We start from the raw sequence: 17557 nt of genomic DNA, 5'->3' as shown, positions 1-17557 counted from the left end.
ATATCTTATCTCAAATCCTGCTTTTTATAAACAGATACAGATTTCTTCTTGAATGCTTTTGTAGTTTTTTCAGCATAGTGTTGGAGTGTTTCAGATGCTAAACTCATTTTGACAATACATCCTGTAATCTGAACTGATGCTACCTTCATTGTTTTACCAGTGGATAAGTGGTACGCAGGTATTAGCCTTAAAGTACATCTGTTCTGATGCCAAATTGAGACATAGATTTGATTACTCTTCCCTGTCACTACCAGCCCCAAGACAACTAATTTTTATATATTTGCTTTGTGTTTTTTTTTTATGTTGATGTAATTTGGACTGATACACACTGACAATTTTGCAAATCGGATTCTTATGTCTCAAGTGACTGTTCTGAAAATGAGAAACAGGACTAGGACCTGTGACAAGTTTGGCAACCTGAATTGTCCGATGACATGTGGAAGCTGTATGGTAAAGATAAAATTGGTATTTCCAGGAAAGCATTCAACTAACGTGATACTGAAGTCATCCTTCTTAAAAAACTCTTGCCTTACTACAAATGAACTTTTAGAGAGAAGTTCATGCACTTCTAGCAAATGAAGTACAGAATTAAACGGATAGTATCTTTCTTTGGTTCATAGTTCTTGCTTTGTCTTTGATCACTGAATTAAACACGTTTGATGTGAGAAAATAAAAAGCAACAATACAATTCAAAAACTGAATTGTCAGTTACATATGGAGTTATATGTGGTTATAAAGGAGTGGGTTATAATTGTGTAAAGGGAAATCTCTACCTATGGCTTTTTTGAGTTACGTCAAGGGCTTGATGTGACAAACTTGCACATTTTTGTATAATAATGCTGTATCATAGGTTTGTTTGCAGGCCAGATGGGAGAAGAAAAAACATTATTTGGCTTCTCTTTTACATTTATGTACTTGGAACTTCTTTACATGTAAAACAGACGTGCAATATTGAACCTCATAGAGTTTCCCATAGCAATAATATTTTCTGGATCAAGAGCGAAACGGTCTGGAAGTTAATTTTTACACACTTTGTCTACAGCAACACAGTGAAAATTTCCTTATTCATTCTCTGTTTTGAACTTATGAATGTGAACACTAAACTTTTAGTTGAAGTTGCTCCATTTCCCTAATGCTCTTAAATGTACACAAATACTATGCAAATAGTTGTATGTATGATATTGGAGGCTTCTGAAATTTGTTTTGCTGAAATTGTCTGTTCTGTGTTAAAATAATGAAACAACTTAGTGTTTTTTGTATGAATTTACTCCAAATCTAGAACATCATGTGCAACTGAAGTAAAGATGTATTGTTGTGAATTACTGATTTGGCATAAAAAAAATGATAGCAATTTTATCATAAGAGTGTATTTGTGGGCTTCTTGTGTTTTGTTTTTTTTTCCTACTTGGAGTTGATTTTTTTTTTCTAAAGTTACTTCAACATGTTTTCAATAGTAATGAAAACATTCCCACCTAAGGGTGGAAAAGTCTTTAGATGCAGCGGCCCGAATGAATCTAATAGCTTAATCATTTCCAGGTTAGTAAGCCTGTAATTTCCCTAAGTGACAGTAAGCCAAAACTTAAAGGTCATTTGTGCTTCTTTGAAAATTTGTTCAAGCAAATAACATCCATATTGTGAAAGGAAAAATGTAAAAAGCTGTTTGCTAAGAACAGGAGTAAGAAGAAATTCCAGTGCATTAAATATACTACCTTTGCTAAAACAAAAGAGTTTTGATAGACATAGGTTTTCTTTCTGGAATACTTCATATAAACATACAAGGTTCTGTTCATAGAAAAGTTGTAACAAGTGCAATAATATTATAACCACAGCATAGTCCAAAGCTAGCACATATTAATTCACCAGGTTATTGTTTGGTACTCAAGCCTGTTCTGACTCATTGCTATGCTTGAGATAAATTTGGTAATTTGTGTCATTCACTGCAGTTTTGAGAAAATACCTACATTTTGGAATGGAAGCTCATATGCAGAAATACAATTTATATCTGAAGTGAAGTACTTTCTTAGATTTGAAGAGGTCCTGTTTTTTTTACATTAAATAATATAAGAAAATAAAAATCACATGGTTGGCACCAAGTAATAGCATGTGCTTTTAGATTTTATTTGACTTCATTGTGCATTTTCCAAGTCCCACATTACCAAGTGTTTATGTTCATTTGTTTTTTAGCTTATTTGCACTAATCTTGATGAACTCAGGGAATTAATCACAAAGATTGAGAATGAACTCAAAGATCTGGAGGACATTAAAAAGAAATCGGTATGTGACATAAAAAGTTTTCTCTTGTATGAGTATAAAACTATGCCAGTTATTTGCTGAGGCCTGTCGATTGAAGATTTTATGCCTTTTCAGTGATTGCATGAAACCTCATAAGGTTGGAGACCATAATCTTCATTTTTTCTGTGTGTAGTGCACTGTTCACAATGTTCTTTTGATAAGTAAATTCGATAACTAATTGTTTGCACTTTTCACTGCCAGAATAAAATGTGAGTAGTGGTAATACCTTAGAAGGAGCAGTTCATTTCTGTTAAATATGTTCCTTGAGAACAAACTCTTGCCAACAGGCAATTACAGGGCAGGGTTCTCTTATCTGTCTATGCAGGACTGATCAGATCTTCTTGTGCCGTGACTGTCAAGATGTTTATTAGGATTCCTAACTTTTATTTTGCAAATAAGTTACGAAATTTGGCTTTGCTTATGTTTTGTATTCAAGTAGGTTGTACAGGAAAGCATGCTATCTGGCTTTAGATACAATATTGAGATAGAAATTTTCCATGACGTACCCTGAGAGTATATGCAGCTGAAAAACTTAAAAGAATAACCATTAGAAAGAGAATCCACTATGTTTGGGGTTTCATTAGGAGGCACTGATTCTCCCCAAGGTGCGGGCTGGCTTTAAATACATAAATTGTGCTCATTTAAATGTCCCTGTACAGCCAACTCTTGTTAGTAATGATTTTTTCACTGCAGTTTTCTTTATTAAACCTTTGGCAGGCATTTCTGTCTTTCCTATGAGCAGTAGTAGACAAAATTGTTGCTTTTTCTATACTTTAGAAATTAGGATGGTAATTTATGTGAATATCCTTAGTCTCATGCAGAAACATCCTTTCTTTCTAATTTTTTAAATACAGGAGAGAGACGCAGTACAGGAGAGGCACTGAAAGAGAAATTTCAGTGAAGACACTTAACATAATAGTTATCTTTCTTTCGTTGGATATTGTGACTACACTTGAAGTTATTTTGTAGTTGCTAAATTGCAGATTGGTTTTAAGATAAGAATGTCAAGAGGTTATCAGAAAAGCTATGTCAACAATAGAAGAAAAAGCCAAAAATGAGAGTACACATCAGCATATCCATAATCCTAGTATAGGTGAGACTTTTCGTACTAGTAAAACCATACCAAGACTTCTTCAAGGGTAGACAAATGCTAAATATGTCATAATTGCTCTTTGAACTGAAATCTGATAATGTCATTATGTAAATAAGTTGCATGACTTCAGCAGGAATACTATGTTTAGTTCTAATCACACCATCTTAAAAACCAGACAAACTCTCAAGTACGGGGGAGTTGAGATACAACTCAATCAGTGGTCAGAAGTTGTGAGGTAAGGACAATCTTTCTTCGTGCTTGTATAGCTCTATCTGATTATGATTCTGGGTCTTTAAACACTTGTGATATAGAAGTACTACATAAAGAATAAAGACTAGGATTGATTGCTGAAGAAGTGATCATAAAGAAACAGTGAAGTATTGATTTAAAACATTGGGAAATTGCATACTTCTAAAAAATACAAATAAAAAGATAAGTTAGCAAACTTGGCTAGACAAAATGTGGTTTCACTTTGCAAGGGAAGTTATTAGAGTTGCATTTTTGATGCCAGTAATGCCATGCATAATTAAGTTAGATAACTTTAGAAGAGAGGCAGACTTTAGTCTGTCAGCTCTGACACAAATGGCACTGGCAGTTCCAGAAGCATTCACAATTTCTTTCAGTTTTCTGTAGTGCCTCGCATATTAAGTGAAACTGATTTGACAATGCAAATGTGGCCTAATGTGAAAGCTCATTTTAATATGATAAATGATGATAATTTTGAGGCTGTTCATGGCCTTTTCTTGTTTGGAACTGAAGATGGTGGAGATGGTGGTGTTCTTACTACTTCATGGTATCTGTCTTGATGGCTTTTTTTTTTTCATGGTGAATCTTCTTCATGACTAGCTCTCTTGGTAATACCAGTTATAGTATTTGTTAACACATGTTACTGAGTTAAACTCTCATAGAAATCTTTAAAGCTTATGGTAAATACTAATGTGTATTAAAACTATAGCTTTTCTAATTTACATTAAGACTTTAACATACAACCTTTTTCTTTGTCCTAACTGTCCTTTGTTTCCAAGGAAATCATTCTAGACTACATAAAAGGAATTCCTTTTCCAGATTTTGGAAGTACTGGAGTCTATAATGAGAGAGCTGAACTATAAGACTTCTTTAACATGAGTAAACATACTGTTTGCTGGCATTTTTGTAGATAGTTGGACTCGTATCTGACACTTTTCAGAACATCATCTTCAGCCAGCAAATGACATGAGAGATATTTAGCTCAAACAAATTTCTTTGGCAAGTTAAAAGCAAATTAGAACAGGGTTATGTAAAGGAAAGACATGGATAATTTTAAATGTAGGCATTACTACCAATTCCTCCCACAACAGTGTAATAATAAACCTATTTGCAAGAATTTTCACTACTCTGTTGTACATCTGCAATACCTTTTGAATTAGCTATGAATAGAACTTATCCATTTCACTTCTGCTTCGTTACTGTTGAGTTTTTTATAACAATGATGAGATTTGCATTAGTGCCAGTTTGCAGTAACTGTTTAGAGAAAAAAATGAAATTTGACCTCAATTCTTTAATGCTAAACTGAAATTCAGTCTTAGTATTACTTCTTCCCAGACTGCTCTCCTGTTGAACTCTAGCCACAGTTCAGATGTGAGGCTGCATTTTCACACATGCTTTCAACTGACATAAGCAAAAACTGCTGCCAAAAAATAGTTCCTATTCTCCATCACTCCGGCAGCTTCTGTTTTCTCTGCCATTCCATAAGAGAGGGCAGCAAAATTCTTTGTTCAGCTGCATGGTGAGATCGAGTGTGCAATAAACCAAACATTCTTTTCTACAGCTGGTGAGGTGGTTTTAACCCAGATCATTTTCCTAGAGCAACTTCTTGTGCATTTGCACAAATACCTCTCTGCTTGTCTTCTGCCACAGCTTGAAGGGTTGCTGTAAGGACAAGAGTGAGCATCTGGGAGCAAAAGAAATGGGACTGCTTTTGTCATGAGAAGTGCTCTTTTGTGGCAGCTGAAGTTGTCAGGGATATTACAATCATCTGAGACATGCTGATAGTACAATCATCTGCTCTAAAATTCTCTATCCATTCAGCTACTAAATAATTCATCTCCTCACCACCTTATGAATTTCAAGATGGAGAGAAGAGAGTAAGTTAGGCAGATTTGTTATTTATAGAGTATTTAGATGGAAAAAAAGAAAGCTGGAGACGCATAAAGGGGAATTGAGGGATTTGCATCAAGTGGAGGAAATCTAATCCCTGTGCACCATTTTGTAAAATGATGGTGGGTAGCTCCATCAAGAATGTCTAATATAGAATGACTTCTGGCTTTGGTGCATGTCCTAAAGCATGTGTCCTGGCACATACATTGTGTGAGGAACTGTAGAAGGAAAACCAAAGGGAAGTTGGCATACTGTGACTCGAGAGGAGACTTCAGGAGGTGACATCTCCTTAGGTGAAGTCTCCTTTGTACCTTTGAAAGGGATGGAACCTTTCCACAAGGCACCTCCTGCAATCTGGGCAAAGAATGTATCGCCATTTTCTGAAATTATGTCATTGTAGCTGTAAAGAATTTCTTTTTTGACTACTGAAGATATTAGTCTTTATTTCAGTCTGTCTTTACAGGAAAGTACACAGTGCTAAATCTCATTTTTCCCCCTCGTTATTCATGATTCTCAGAGAATGTCTTAAAGTTTTCATCAGAAGGTCAAATGCAGCATACATCATGGAAGTGAGTCAGAAAGCTGCCAGCACTCAAATAGTACCTGCCTTGTGTGCTGCTGAAATATAACTGTAATTTGGATCTGTCATCTATTGCATTGAGTGCTGGGTATTGTCAGAATAGTATCTTAGATTTCTAGTTTGTAAACTGTTCTCTGATACTGCTCTATTTGACATCATGGAGCACTATGTTTTTTAATTATGGAGTTACAGTAGGCCAGCCCCTGATGGATTGCCTTAAAATTGTCAGTGTAATCTGAAGGCTAAAGTTCTTGATTTTATTTTGCTATGTAGAAAATTTTATATCCTCAAAGGAAATCTAAGATCTAAAATCTGAGATAGGCTAATAGGAACCAAAAAGAAGCCAAGTGAAAAATGGCAGTTAACAAATGAAACCTTTACAAATCAGCATATATGAAGAGTCAGGAAGTAAGGAATTTGTTTTAAGTGAGGAACTTCCATTTTTTTAAATTAAAAAAAGTCTTACTCATTTTTGTGTATTTGTATGTGTGCACACTCATGTACCTTGCACATATTTTTAAAAAGTATGTTTTGCTGTGCTTCTTAACGTTTCTGTGTGTCACATTTGAAAAGTGATGTCCTTTCAGTTTAAAGCAATATGAATAAAAAGTAGAGTAAAAATGGAATGAATATGAAAAGAAAATTTACAACAAGAAAAATTAGATTTTAATAAAAATTGTATGTTTTGTTGCTAATACTATCATAGGTAAGATGCAGGGGAAGTCATCACTAGTCAGTTGGCTAAAAATCATTCTCTTGACATTTTACTCCATTTTTATTTCATGTTTGCTGAGAATTTGTATATATAAGCATGACAGTTCATTTGAATGGGAGCTTTTAGACATTTGCTCTAACTAGCAAATTGATTAAGAAATGCAAGGTAGCACCTTTTATCCTGATCAGTATGCAAGATAACAACTAAGAGTCTGAAATTTTTAATCAATTTTTTTTTGTTGTTTTCTGCTGTTTCAGGTAAAATGAGGGAGAGTTTCAGAGTGAATAGAAATTTCTTTACTGCCATTCACATCATCACTTTCTTTAGTCATCTAAAGTCATTTTTGCATGAAACTGTTAAGCTATTCTGTAAGTCAGTTGTATGTATTTAACTGTTGTATAGTACAGCAGAACTTGAGTATTTTTTAATCTCTTCTTGCCATTGTGTAGTATCAAGCTGTGACAGGATTGCAGATGCTTGTATCAGATAGTAAATTTGGGGCTTTTCTGCAGATGTTATTTCTTAACCTGACTTTATAGTAAGCATGTTTGTTGTAAAATGAACTGGGTTGCGACATGATTAGTTAACTCTAGACACTGTCCTATGTCTGTGTTAGAGCTTAGATCATCTGAAGAGAGCATAAACATTCAAAGATTTTTTGTTTATTGAAATGCAAGACTTGGTTGTTAGTGCCGTTGGATTTGAATCATTGCATGCAAGTCTGATTGGTAACTGCATAGATGTCTGCGGAGGGAGAAGAGAGACTGGAGCCCAGGATTCCTGAAGTTAAGTACACAAGGTTAAAATGATAAAGGGCAATATGTTCCAGAGTAGGAAGCCAGACTCTGCCTACAGGAAAAGTCAGACAAAGGTGAGGGGAAGGAGAGTTAGCTATTCAAAGGACGCTAGCCAAGTTCACTACTAGCTAAGGTTTGTAGGAAAAGGACTGAAAATTTTGCTGTTTTGCAAAGGTGTGTAACACTCTAATGTTCTTGACATAATAATAAGAAAGATAAAAACCTCCTTCATAAAGGTTTTGGATTTTGCTGTTTTCTAATGTTGTTCCTGAAGGTTTAAATTAGGTAGCTGTGTTTCCCAACGCAGGTGAACATCTTGGTCTATTTTTAGGGGTAGATATATCTTCCAGGGCAGTATGATGGAACAGTGTCTTTTTGTTGTTGTTAAATTTGTTCATAGGAAATGGAAGTATCCAAAGTAAGAGAAGAGACTGACTTTTTTTCACTGCCACACATTAATTAAAAAAAAAAAGATAGAAATAATGCAAAATGGCTAATTTACTAAATATGTTTCTAAAATACTTCCTCTGTTTATAGTAAAGAAATGGGCAATATTGCCATCTGTTTGAAAATGTTTGGTAGGGGAACTGTGTTTGAAAAAGACTGAACAAGTATTCCCAAGAATGCTTGGCAGAAACATATGCAACCACCAAAAATAGATTACGGCTTTTACTAATATTTCAGTGATTCAGACACCAGCTTAACAAATTGTAAACTGGAAAAAAATACAGTGTATTCTCATTTGGGTTCTGTGGAAAATTCATTGGTACTGGGTTAAATTTTCTTCACTTGTTAGCATGAGGTGGACTTCCTTCTCCCAATTCTTCTATTCCCTCCTCAGTGAAATATGCACTGTGCTTGACAATTCGGGATGTAAGGAGTTCTCTGTTATACTTGTTTGCATAGTATTAATATACATGCAAACAGATAATTATACAGTCTGAGAAATCTGTGTATGCTTTTGATTTAAACTTTAGATGAGGAGATCCTTATCCTAAATCTTTAATGGAATAACGTAATTTTAATAGATCTAGTCTTGCAGCTGAAACATAATATTTTAATTTCATCCCAGGTTCTGTATCACTATGCATCATCTTCTGCAAAATATCTAACATACTCTTTTTCCATTCTTTGTCCTAAAAACTTGATTGGTACTTTACTCACTTTCAAATAGTCTGTTACTGCTTCTTTCTGGCTTGTCTGCATCTTTAAAAATACTGCTATGATTCCAAAACATAGAATTTGGAGTCTGAAATAAGGTTTTGAAATTCACATTTATGTTTATGCTATTTCTTATACTCCGGAGGCAAGAATGAGCACGTGGAGCTTTTGGAAATCCAAGCAGCTAATTAGTTGCTTGCCATGAAGGAATATAGCCATTTATAGGCTTCAAATTTTGAAAGATTTCCTGCAACAATTACTTCTCCGCAATTTCTGTCTTGTGCTTATTTCATTAGCTTTCCATATTTTTGTCTCAGTCTTGAGTTTTTCATAGCTTCTCCAGTACCTCTTTTGCTTCCTATATTAGGTGTATTTTTTCACAGCTGTTTTCTCTTAACATCCCCTGATTTTTCATGCCTTTCCTAGTTTCTAGGCTAGTCCTCCAATAAATGTTTGCTAAGATGCTTCACCTAAGCCACTTCTATCATATATGTTTTAAAATTCTAGATGTGAAGGTGTGAGTTCTGCATCAAAGATATGAATAGATACTCATACATTTAATATGGAACATTTTCATCATAGAGTTACTGCTGTGTATTCAGGACATTTCACAGTGCTTTGGATTTTGGTCAGTTAGTATGTTATTTTGAAAAAGCATGCAAGGCATTCCTGTCAGCACACAGAGTTGAAATAAAACAGTTGATTTTAAGGTGTTTGGTTGAAGAATAGTGAAATATATATATATATATATATATATATATATATATATCTCCAGAGTTAAGAAAGATGAAAAATTCAGCTATATGAAAGTCAGATGAGATAATTAATTAAAAGGAACAACAGCTTTTTTAAACAGTTTAAGATACTGCATACATCCAATTTCTTCATGAGTTACAGAAGTATAAGTTAATTAATATCTTGAAGTTCTTATAATTAACAGCAAAATGTGACAGTTCAGTGGTATATAATTTGTCTTCTGAGTTAGTCTGGCAAAGATAGTAAGATAAATACTTAAAGGGGTCTTATAAAAAAGATGGAGGAGGACTCCTTACTCAGGTAGATAATGATTGGACAAGGGGGAATGGTCTTAAACTAAAAGAGGATAGGTTTAGATTAGACATTAGGAGGAAATACTTCACTATAAGGGTGGTGAGGCACTGGAACAGGTTGCCCAGAGATGTTGTGGATGTCCCATACTTTGGAGGTGTTTAAGGGCAGGCTAGATGGAGCCTTGGCCAATTTGATCTAGTGGGTGGCGTCTCTGCCAATGGCAGGTGGGTTGGAACTAGGTGATCTTTAAGGTCCCTTCCAACCCAAACCAGTCTATGATTCTATGAACATGCTGATAATAAACGTTATCACGCATTTTTGTGTTTTATAGCTTTAAATGTGGGAGATAATCGATGCAATGATAATCATGTAGTAATTTTGCCCAAAGAAAATTAGGACATGGCTGAATGTCTGAAGAGTCATTTCATAGTAATGAGCTAAATCATGAGATAAAGACACATCCTGTAGCAAGAAACTTATTTTTGTGCTCTTGGGTTGTTGTGGGCTTTTGTTTTGTTTTGTTTTGGTTGTTTTTGTGGTGGGGTGGTGGTTTTGTTTGTTTGTTTTTGCCAGTCCATTTGTTTGCAATGTTTAATAAGAGTTTGGGATACCATTTCAGGATATAGCTTGGTTTGATTGGATTCATGTCATGGAAGTGCAAGCTGAAATCTTACCAAAAAAAAAAGCCACAAAAGTTTGAGGGCTGACATAAGGTGTGCACCAGTCTTTTAATTAGTTACATGTAAATGCTCAAAAAGATAATTGATAAAGAGATGTCATGAGTGAATTTGCTTTATGATTTACTACCAGTCAGTCTTCCTGACTCCATCCCAGTTTTCTAATAAAATCAGAGGTTAGCAGATGATAGATAAAAAATTCAGAATGACATTGCTTAGGGTAAATACAAGTTATTGGCTTGCAGGAACTTCAACTATAGAAAGTAACTCCAAGCTTTTTCAGAATGAAAGCACATTCAATTATAGATGAGTTTGTATAGTATGAGTGATCTCACCATTCATTCTTATTTAGTCAAAGCTTCCACTCAGGTGTCTGAAATTCTAGTAGTCGGCCCATAAGTTGGTTAATAACAGCATTCAATATCAATCCATCTCTGAATTGAAAAAGTTATTAATCTCTTTTCTTTAGGTATCTGATGTCCAAAGCAGCTGCAGATCATCAACTCCCTCTCCGTGTGACATCACTAGAAAACGGTAGACTGGTGATGTCACACATACCACAGAACCCCGCTGCAGAATGGAGCAGGCCTATTAAGGGTAAGGTAAGTTTTCTCCCTCCACCACCACCCCTTTTCAACAATATTGCATGGTTTTATAAGATTTCTAATTTCTTTATTTTATATCCCCAGGATATAAAGTAAAGACTAAAGAAAACCTTATAAAACTGCATAATATTGTGGTTGTGTGTGTGTGTGTTTATTTAAAAAACGAAACAAAAACTCCCTTATGAAGTTCAGTCCTTACCCCATATACCAATATCCTGGCTCCAGTCTGCTTTGGGGTTCCATGATGAATATGCCAGAATAGTGTATGTTGGGACATCACGGAGAGTGGAGTCAGCATTCCCTGGCTGCTCTGGATGTCAGAAACCTAATTTTAAAAGGTAAGTTTTCAGTTGAGAATGTGTTGAATGTCTCTCTTTGCTTATGTAGAAACATTCAACACATTTCTGATTTTTTTTTTGTTTTGTTGTGTTTGCATTTTTAAAATTTAGTTGTAGCTTAACACAACTTCAGGTAACATTTTGTACTCGGCCTCAGTCTAGGCCTTTTTATCTCATTTGCTTTGTTGTTAATACCATATGTTGTGTTTGCATATAAAAAATAGTGGTTTGTTCATCACTGCCTGAAACAAGACCGTAACTAGCAGTCAGATAGTCAAATAGCAGTATAGAAGCTGTGCTATTGGGAATGTGAATTACCAGCAATGTAAGAATGTAATTCTGCACACATCCAAGTTAGTTACTGGATATTTCTGCATAAATAATCAGTTTGGAGTGTAGGCAGTAAAATCTTATTGAACTTACAATTAGCTCAAGTAAATTGAAGGGGAACAACTCCTTTGTATATGTGTTAAGAGCAAGCCTTTCACTGATAATGAAAGACCTTTTTTCCAATAAAGACTGTCTTGGGTTGAGGTAGTTGTGTATTTTTATTCCATGTGTACTAATAAAATGCTGTTGAAGTTCGTATACACCGGAAGGTAGTACGTCCAGATCTCCATCTCTACTTAACCCTCATTGATGAGAGGACTGAACTATGGAGCTGTAATAGCTACTCAGTTGTGTAAACCCTGCTGTTCGACTAAACCTCTCACCATGGATTTTCATGGGCAACTATATTTTGATTACTCTGAGTAGAAAGGTCATGGCTGTTCTGTGCTGATAAGCAACTTTTTTGCCCCTAAGATCATAGAATCGTAGAATATCCTGAGTTGGATGGGACCCACAGTGATCATTAAGTCCAACTCCAAGAAAGTCAAGCAGAACCATGAAAGCAACACAATGCTGCATTCTATTCATCTGTTGATCCTGTTAGCACATTAGTTCATATTCAGAGGCTTTATCTTTCATCTTAAGAAATCCTCTAGTCTGAGATACCTTAGATAGAAGAGATACCTTCAAATTTCATGGACCTTGAAGCAGCAGTACTGCTATTGCTGCAGTAAGTCAACTGGGGCCTGCTGAGTTGAATTCTGAAAACATGAAGGAATGGTGACTCAGCAGCTTTTCTGGACAACCTGTTCTAATGCCATTGGTTTCTGATAAAAATACATTTTCTAAAGTCCATCTTAAACCTCCTAAGCTTCAATTTATGGCCGTTTTCCTGAATTATACATAAATATTTGTAAAGGGAAGTTTATGTTGTATAGACAGTAGGCTGCTACATATTGCTGAAGTAGGGAGCTAAGTCATAGCTTCATCAATCATTGATTTGCTTTTTTCTTGGAAGATCACAAGATTTGTGTTGTAGTTTAACCCAGCAGGCAGCGAAGCACCACACAACCATTCACTTACTCATGCACACCAGAGGGAGAGAAGCATGGGAAAAAAAAACAAAAAGAAAACTCGTGAGTTAAGGGCAGTTTAATAGGAAAGGAAGAGGAGAGGAAAAAAAAGAAAAGAATACACAAAATAAGTGATATACAACGCAACTGCTCACCACCAGCTAACTGATGCTCAGCCAGTCAGTCCCTGAGCAATGGTAGCGCCCTGCCCTCAGGCCACTCCCCTCAGTTTTATTGCTGATCACGATGTCATATGGTATGGAATATTCCCTTGGCTGGTTTGGGTCACCTGTCCTGGCTGTGTCCCTTCCCAGCTGTTTGTGTCGCCTCAACCTCTTTGCTGGCAGGGCATCATGAGAAGCTGAAAAGTCCTTTTTCCAGTAAGCACTGCCCTGCAACATCTAAAACATCAGTGCTTTATCACCACTATTTTCATCATATATCCAAAACACAGCACCTTACCAGCTTCTATGAAGAAAATGTACTCTATCCCAGCTGAAACCAGGACACTATATTGGAGAATTAAATTGCGTAACAAATGTAATGCTAAATTTTGTAGTGATGTGTCTCAAGCTTGTAGACATCTTTTATTTCCCTTTTTATATTTTAAAATTTAAGGAACAATAGCAGATTGAACAGAACTACAGTCATTGAAAAAATAAGGAACTTTTTTTTCAAACTTTTTGGCCCCTATATGTTCTGCACTTCGGCTGTTTCTGAGGGAATGATATTCTTTCTGAGGAAAAGATATTCTAATTTGTGTATGTTGTCACTACTAGATTTAATGCCAACTACTAAACCCCAGTAAAAAAGTGAGTAGTTGAAATACAGGAAAATAATTTACAAATTTGTAATTATGTAATTACATAATTGCGTAAAAATCGTTGAAATCAAATCGAGTTTTCTAGAGATGGTAAGTAGAGGAGAATAATTTTCATTAGAAAACTATCACTAGAATTGTGTGTATTTTTTTCCTTTTCTTTCAAGCAAGGAGAAATGTGACCTGTTTAAAAAAAAAAAAAAAAAGAAAGAAAGCAAAAAAAAATCTTTCCTTGAAGTGATAATGAAGGCGGTAAAGTTCTGAGGTCTTTTCTTGATTAAGCCTTCTACTTGTGTCCGGCTATTCAATGCATGATACAGGTATCACTTCAAAGTTTACTCAGTGATTCAGCTAGTATTTGTCTGGCTCATAAATACAGCTTTTTTCCTGTGTAAACCAAATCTTATTTAACAATAAATGAGTTTCTTAGAAATTCACGTCTTGTTGTTTTTACTCTGTAGTCATTTTAATACTTTTTTTTCATACATCCCATTCTTTGCTATAGCAGATCATGTACAGCATTTCTATATTCTGACAGTAATGATATAATTTATTTTTTGTTTTGACATAATCCACTGATACTATGTAGTATATAATCAATCACTTAAAACTCTGTAAAATGTTTTATATACTTTACAGGAAAGATAAATCTGTGCACATAATTCTCATAAATTAGCAATGAATTCTGTTGACTGCTAATGTTAAGAGGTGATAATGATTGCCTTTGGTAGGCTGCAGTATACACAAAGGCTATTTCCTGTTGCAGTGCTCAGTGGCAGGTTTTATGCTGCTGTGTATTACATATGCAAATATGACTGGCCACAAGTGGGGAAAATTAAAGCAGTTTCCTGGCTTGTCTGTGGGCTCAGCACTGTTATGCGGTAATGTGGCATAATTTCCTAGTTAAAACCTTCTGATTTTTTAAATTTTAATTGAAGAATTTGAAGGAGTAGCTGTTCATTTTGCTGTGTAACGTATAAATGATTACTTATAAATAAGATATTTGGTCTTGAAACAAGCATTCAGCCTCATTGGCCCTGCTGCACATTGGAGAGACCAGCTGAAATTTGTAGAAAGGAATTATTCCACAGTCCATAGAAAAGTCATTATTACAGACTGCTGGACAGCAGACAAGTTGAGCTTCATCCAACCTTTTCTGCCGTAGGTTTCTTTGTGTGCTGGACCACAGGAAGCTGTTAAGTATATGAACTCTATCAAAAGCTGAAGATATGTATCAAATACATAGGTTCCCAAGTCTTGCTTCTTTTTCTTGGAGAACTGTAGTCTCTTTAGTTTCTTAACATCTCTGACAAGTCAACAGATGTAATTAATCCTCATTTATGTAAAATGCACTGAATTAGTTAGAATGGCAAAAGTACTATGGCATACCACATCTCTTTTTGTAGCTGTTCATATATCACTAAATCACAGAATGTCCTGCGTTGTAAGGGAACCACAAAGATCATTAAGTCTAAAATGGACTACCTAAAAATTAAACCATACATCTGGGATCATTGTCCATATGCTTCTTGACCTCCGGCAGGCTTGGTGCTGTGCCCACTGCCCTGGGGAGCCTGTCCCAGTGTCCGACCACCCTCTGGGTGCAGAACCTTTCCCTAACCCCCAGCCTGACCCTCCCCTGTCCCAGCTCCATGACGTTCCCTCGGGTCCTGTCGCTGTCCCCAGAGAGCAGAGCTCAGCGCCTGCCCCTCCGCTCCACTCGTGAGGGAGCTGCAGGCCACCATGAGGCCTCCCCTCAGCCTGCTCTGCTCTGGGCTGAACAAACCAAGAGACCTCAGCCACTCCTCACAGGTCTTCCCCTCTGGACCATTCACCATCTTTGTAGCCCTCCTTTGGACACTCCTGGATGCTCCAATAGTTTTACGTCCACCTTAAATTGTGACACCCAAAATTGCACACTGTAGTTGAGGTTAGGCTTCACCAGCACAGAGTAGAGCAGGACAATCACTTCCCTTGACCAGTTAGCAGTACTGTGCTTGATACACCCCAGTTGACTCACATTCATTTTACCATTGACCAAAACCCCTAGATCCCTTGTATTGGGGCTGTTCTCTGGCCTCTCATCCTCCAGTCTGTATATAATCAAGGATTGCCCCAGCACAGGTGCAGAATTTGGCACTTGCTCTTAAGTTTCATACATTTGGTGATTGCCCAACTCTAATTTGTCAAAATCTCTCTGCAAGGCCTCTCAACAGGTCCTAGTTTATTATCATCTGGAACTTACTTAGTATGCGTTTGAGTCCTGTGTCCAGATCATTCATGAAAGCAAACAAACAAACAAACAAAAACGGCTCCAGAACAGAGACCTGCAGAACCCCACTAGTGACTGTCCATCTGCCTGATGTAACTCATTGGAGCCCAACCTGTCAGCCAATTTTCATCCATCACATTATGTAATTGTCTAGGTGTATGCTGGACAGTTTGTCCAGAAGGATACAGTGAGAGACAGTATCAAAAGCTTTGCTGAAATCCAAAAAGATCACGTCTACTGCTTCGATTGGTCAACTAAGTGAGCGATCTTGTAAAAGGAAATTTAGTTAAACAGAATTTTCCCCCTTGAACCTGTGTTGGCTATGAGAAATGACTGCATTGTCTTTCAGGTGTTTTCAGTAACTCCTAGAATAATCTCCAGAATTTTACCTGGCACTGAACTGAGACTAACAAGCCTGTAATTACCTGAATCTTTTTTCTTACCCTTCTTAAAAACCGGGACCACACTTGCCAGCTTCCAGTCAACTGGGACCTCTCCAGATTCCCAGGACTATTGAGAAATGATTGAAAGAGATTTTGTGATGACATCAGCCAGCTCTTTGAGTACCCTGGGTTGAATCCCATGGGGCCCCATAGACTTGGTGCATTCAGCTGGAGCAGCAAGTCCTGCAGAAGTTCAGAGTTAGCTGGGATTTTACTGTTCTGCAGTCATGGTCCTCTAGCTCAGGGCTCCAGAGGTCCTAGGGCTCAGCATCAGCGCTAAAGAAGAGGTGAAAAAGGCATTAAGTGTCTCTCTGCCTTGCCTACATCCCTATTTGTGAGGTGACCAACCTCATCCGGTATGGGCTGGTACTATCTCTGGTCATCCTTTTGCTGTTAACATACCTTAAAAAAGCCATTTTTGTTGTCCCCTGCACTACTGACCAACTTCAACTCCAGTTGAACTTCAGGTGCACCAAATTTCTCCCCACAGTAGCAAACATCATCTCTGTGTCTCTGTAGTCCTCCTGTGTCACTTGATCTTGCTTCCAATATCCGTACACTTTCCTTTTCCACCTAAGCTCTAGAAAAAGATCCCTCTTAGCTGAGCCAGCTTTCTGCCCTGCTTGCTTGACTTCCAGTACTTTGGAATCGCCTGCTCCTGTACTCTTAAGAGATGGCTGTTAAAAAGTGACCAACCCCAGTTGGTCCCCAACTTGTTGGATCCCACTGCCTTCAAAAGCAGTTTCCCAGGGGACCTTAGTAACCAGCTTCCTGACCAGCCTCAAGTCTGCTCTCCCCATATCCAGGATTGAAATTTTTATGTCAAAATATGCATTGTTCATTTGCTTATGTAATAAACCAGAGAACTGCTACTTGGAAAAAATACTTAGGAGGAACAGATATGTATCTAACACTGATAAGAAAGATGTTTTGCCATATTGTGACCACTATGCGGGGTTTTTTCCCGTATTGTGTTTTGCAAAACAAAGGTAGTGCTGTGTATATACACTCTGATTGTTTTTTTCCCATTATCTTTTATCCTCATTCAGCCTTTCCAGACTTAACAAACAATTCTTTATGGAAGATCATAAGATGACATATTTCAATTTGGATAAGAAAATAAATTTTAATTACATGAGTTAAAAGCTTAAAGCTGTAGAGATAGGAAATTGCTG

The 17557-nt window shown here is 36.6% G+C and overlaps 1 protein-coding gene across 3 annotated transcripts in view; it reads left to right on the top strand.

The window, feature by feature from the left end:
* Window positions 1-17557, top strand: part of KIAA2026 (KIAA2026 ortholog) — a 59082-nt gene that overhangs the window by 29240 nt on the left and 12285 nt on the right. For 2 of the 3 annotated variants that reach the window (XM_040541929.1, XM_040541931.1), the window contains exon 5: window positions 2185-2274. The exons of the other annotated variant lie outside the window; for it this stretch is intronic. In XM_040541929.1, coding sequence (XP_040397863.1) covers window positions 2185-2274 — 90 coding nt within the window. The remainder of the gene's footprint in view (window positions 1-2184; window positions 2275-17557) is intronic. 3 annotated transcript variants of the gene reach the window in all.

Source organism: Cygnus olor, chromosome Z (assembly GCF_009769625.2).
Source record: "Cygnus olor isolate bCygOlo1 chromosome Z, bCygOlo1.pri.v2, whole genome shotgun sequence".
NCBI classification, from domain to species: Eukaryota; Metazoa; Chordata; class Aves; order Anseriformes; family Anatidae; genus Cygnus; species Cygnus olor.
Note: the sequence above shows the minus strand (reverse complement) of the source record. Positions and strands in the feature narration are given on the sequence as shown.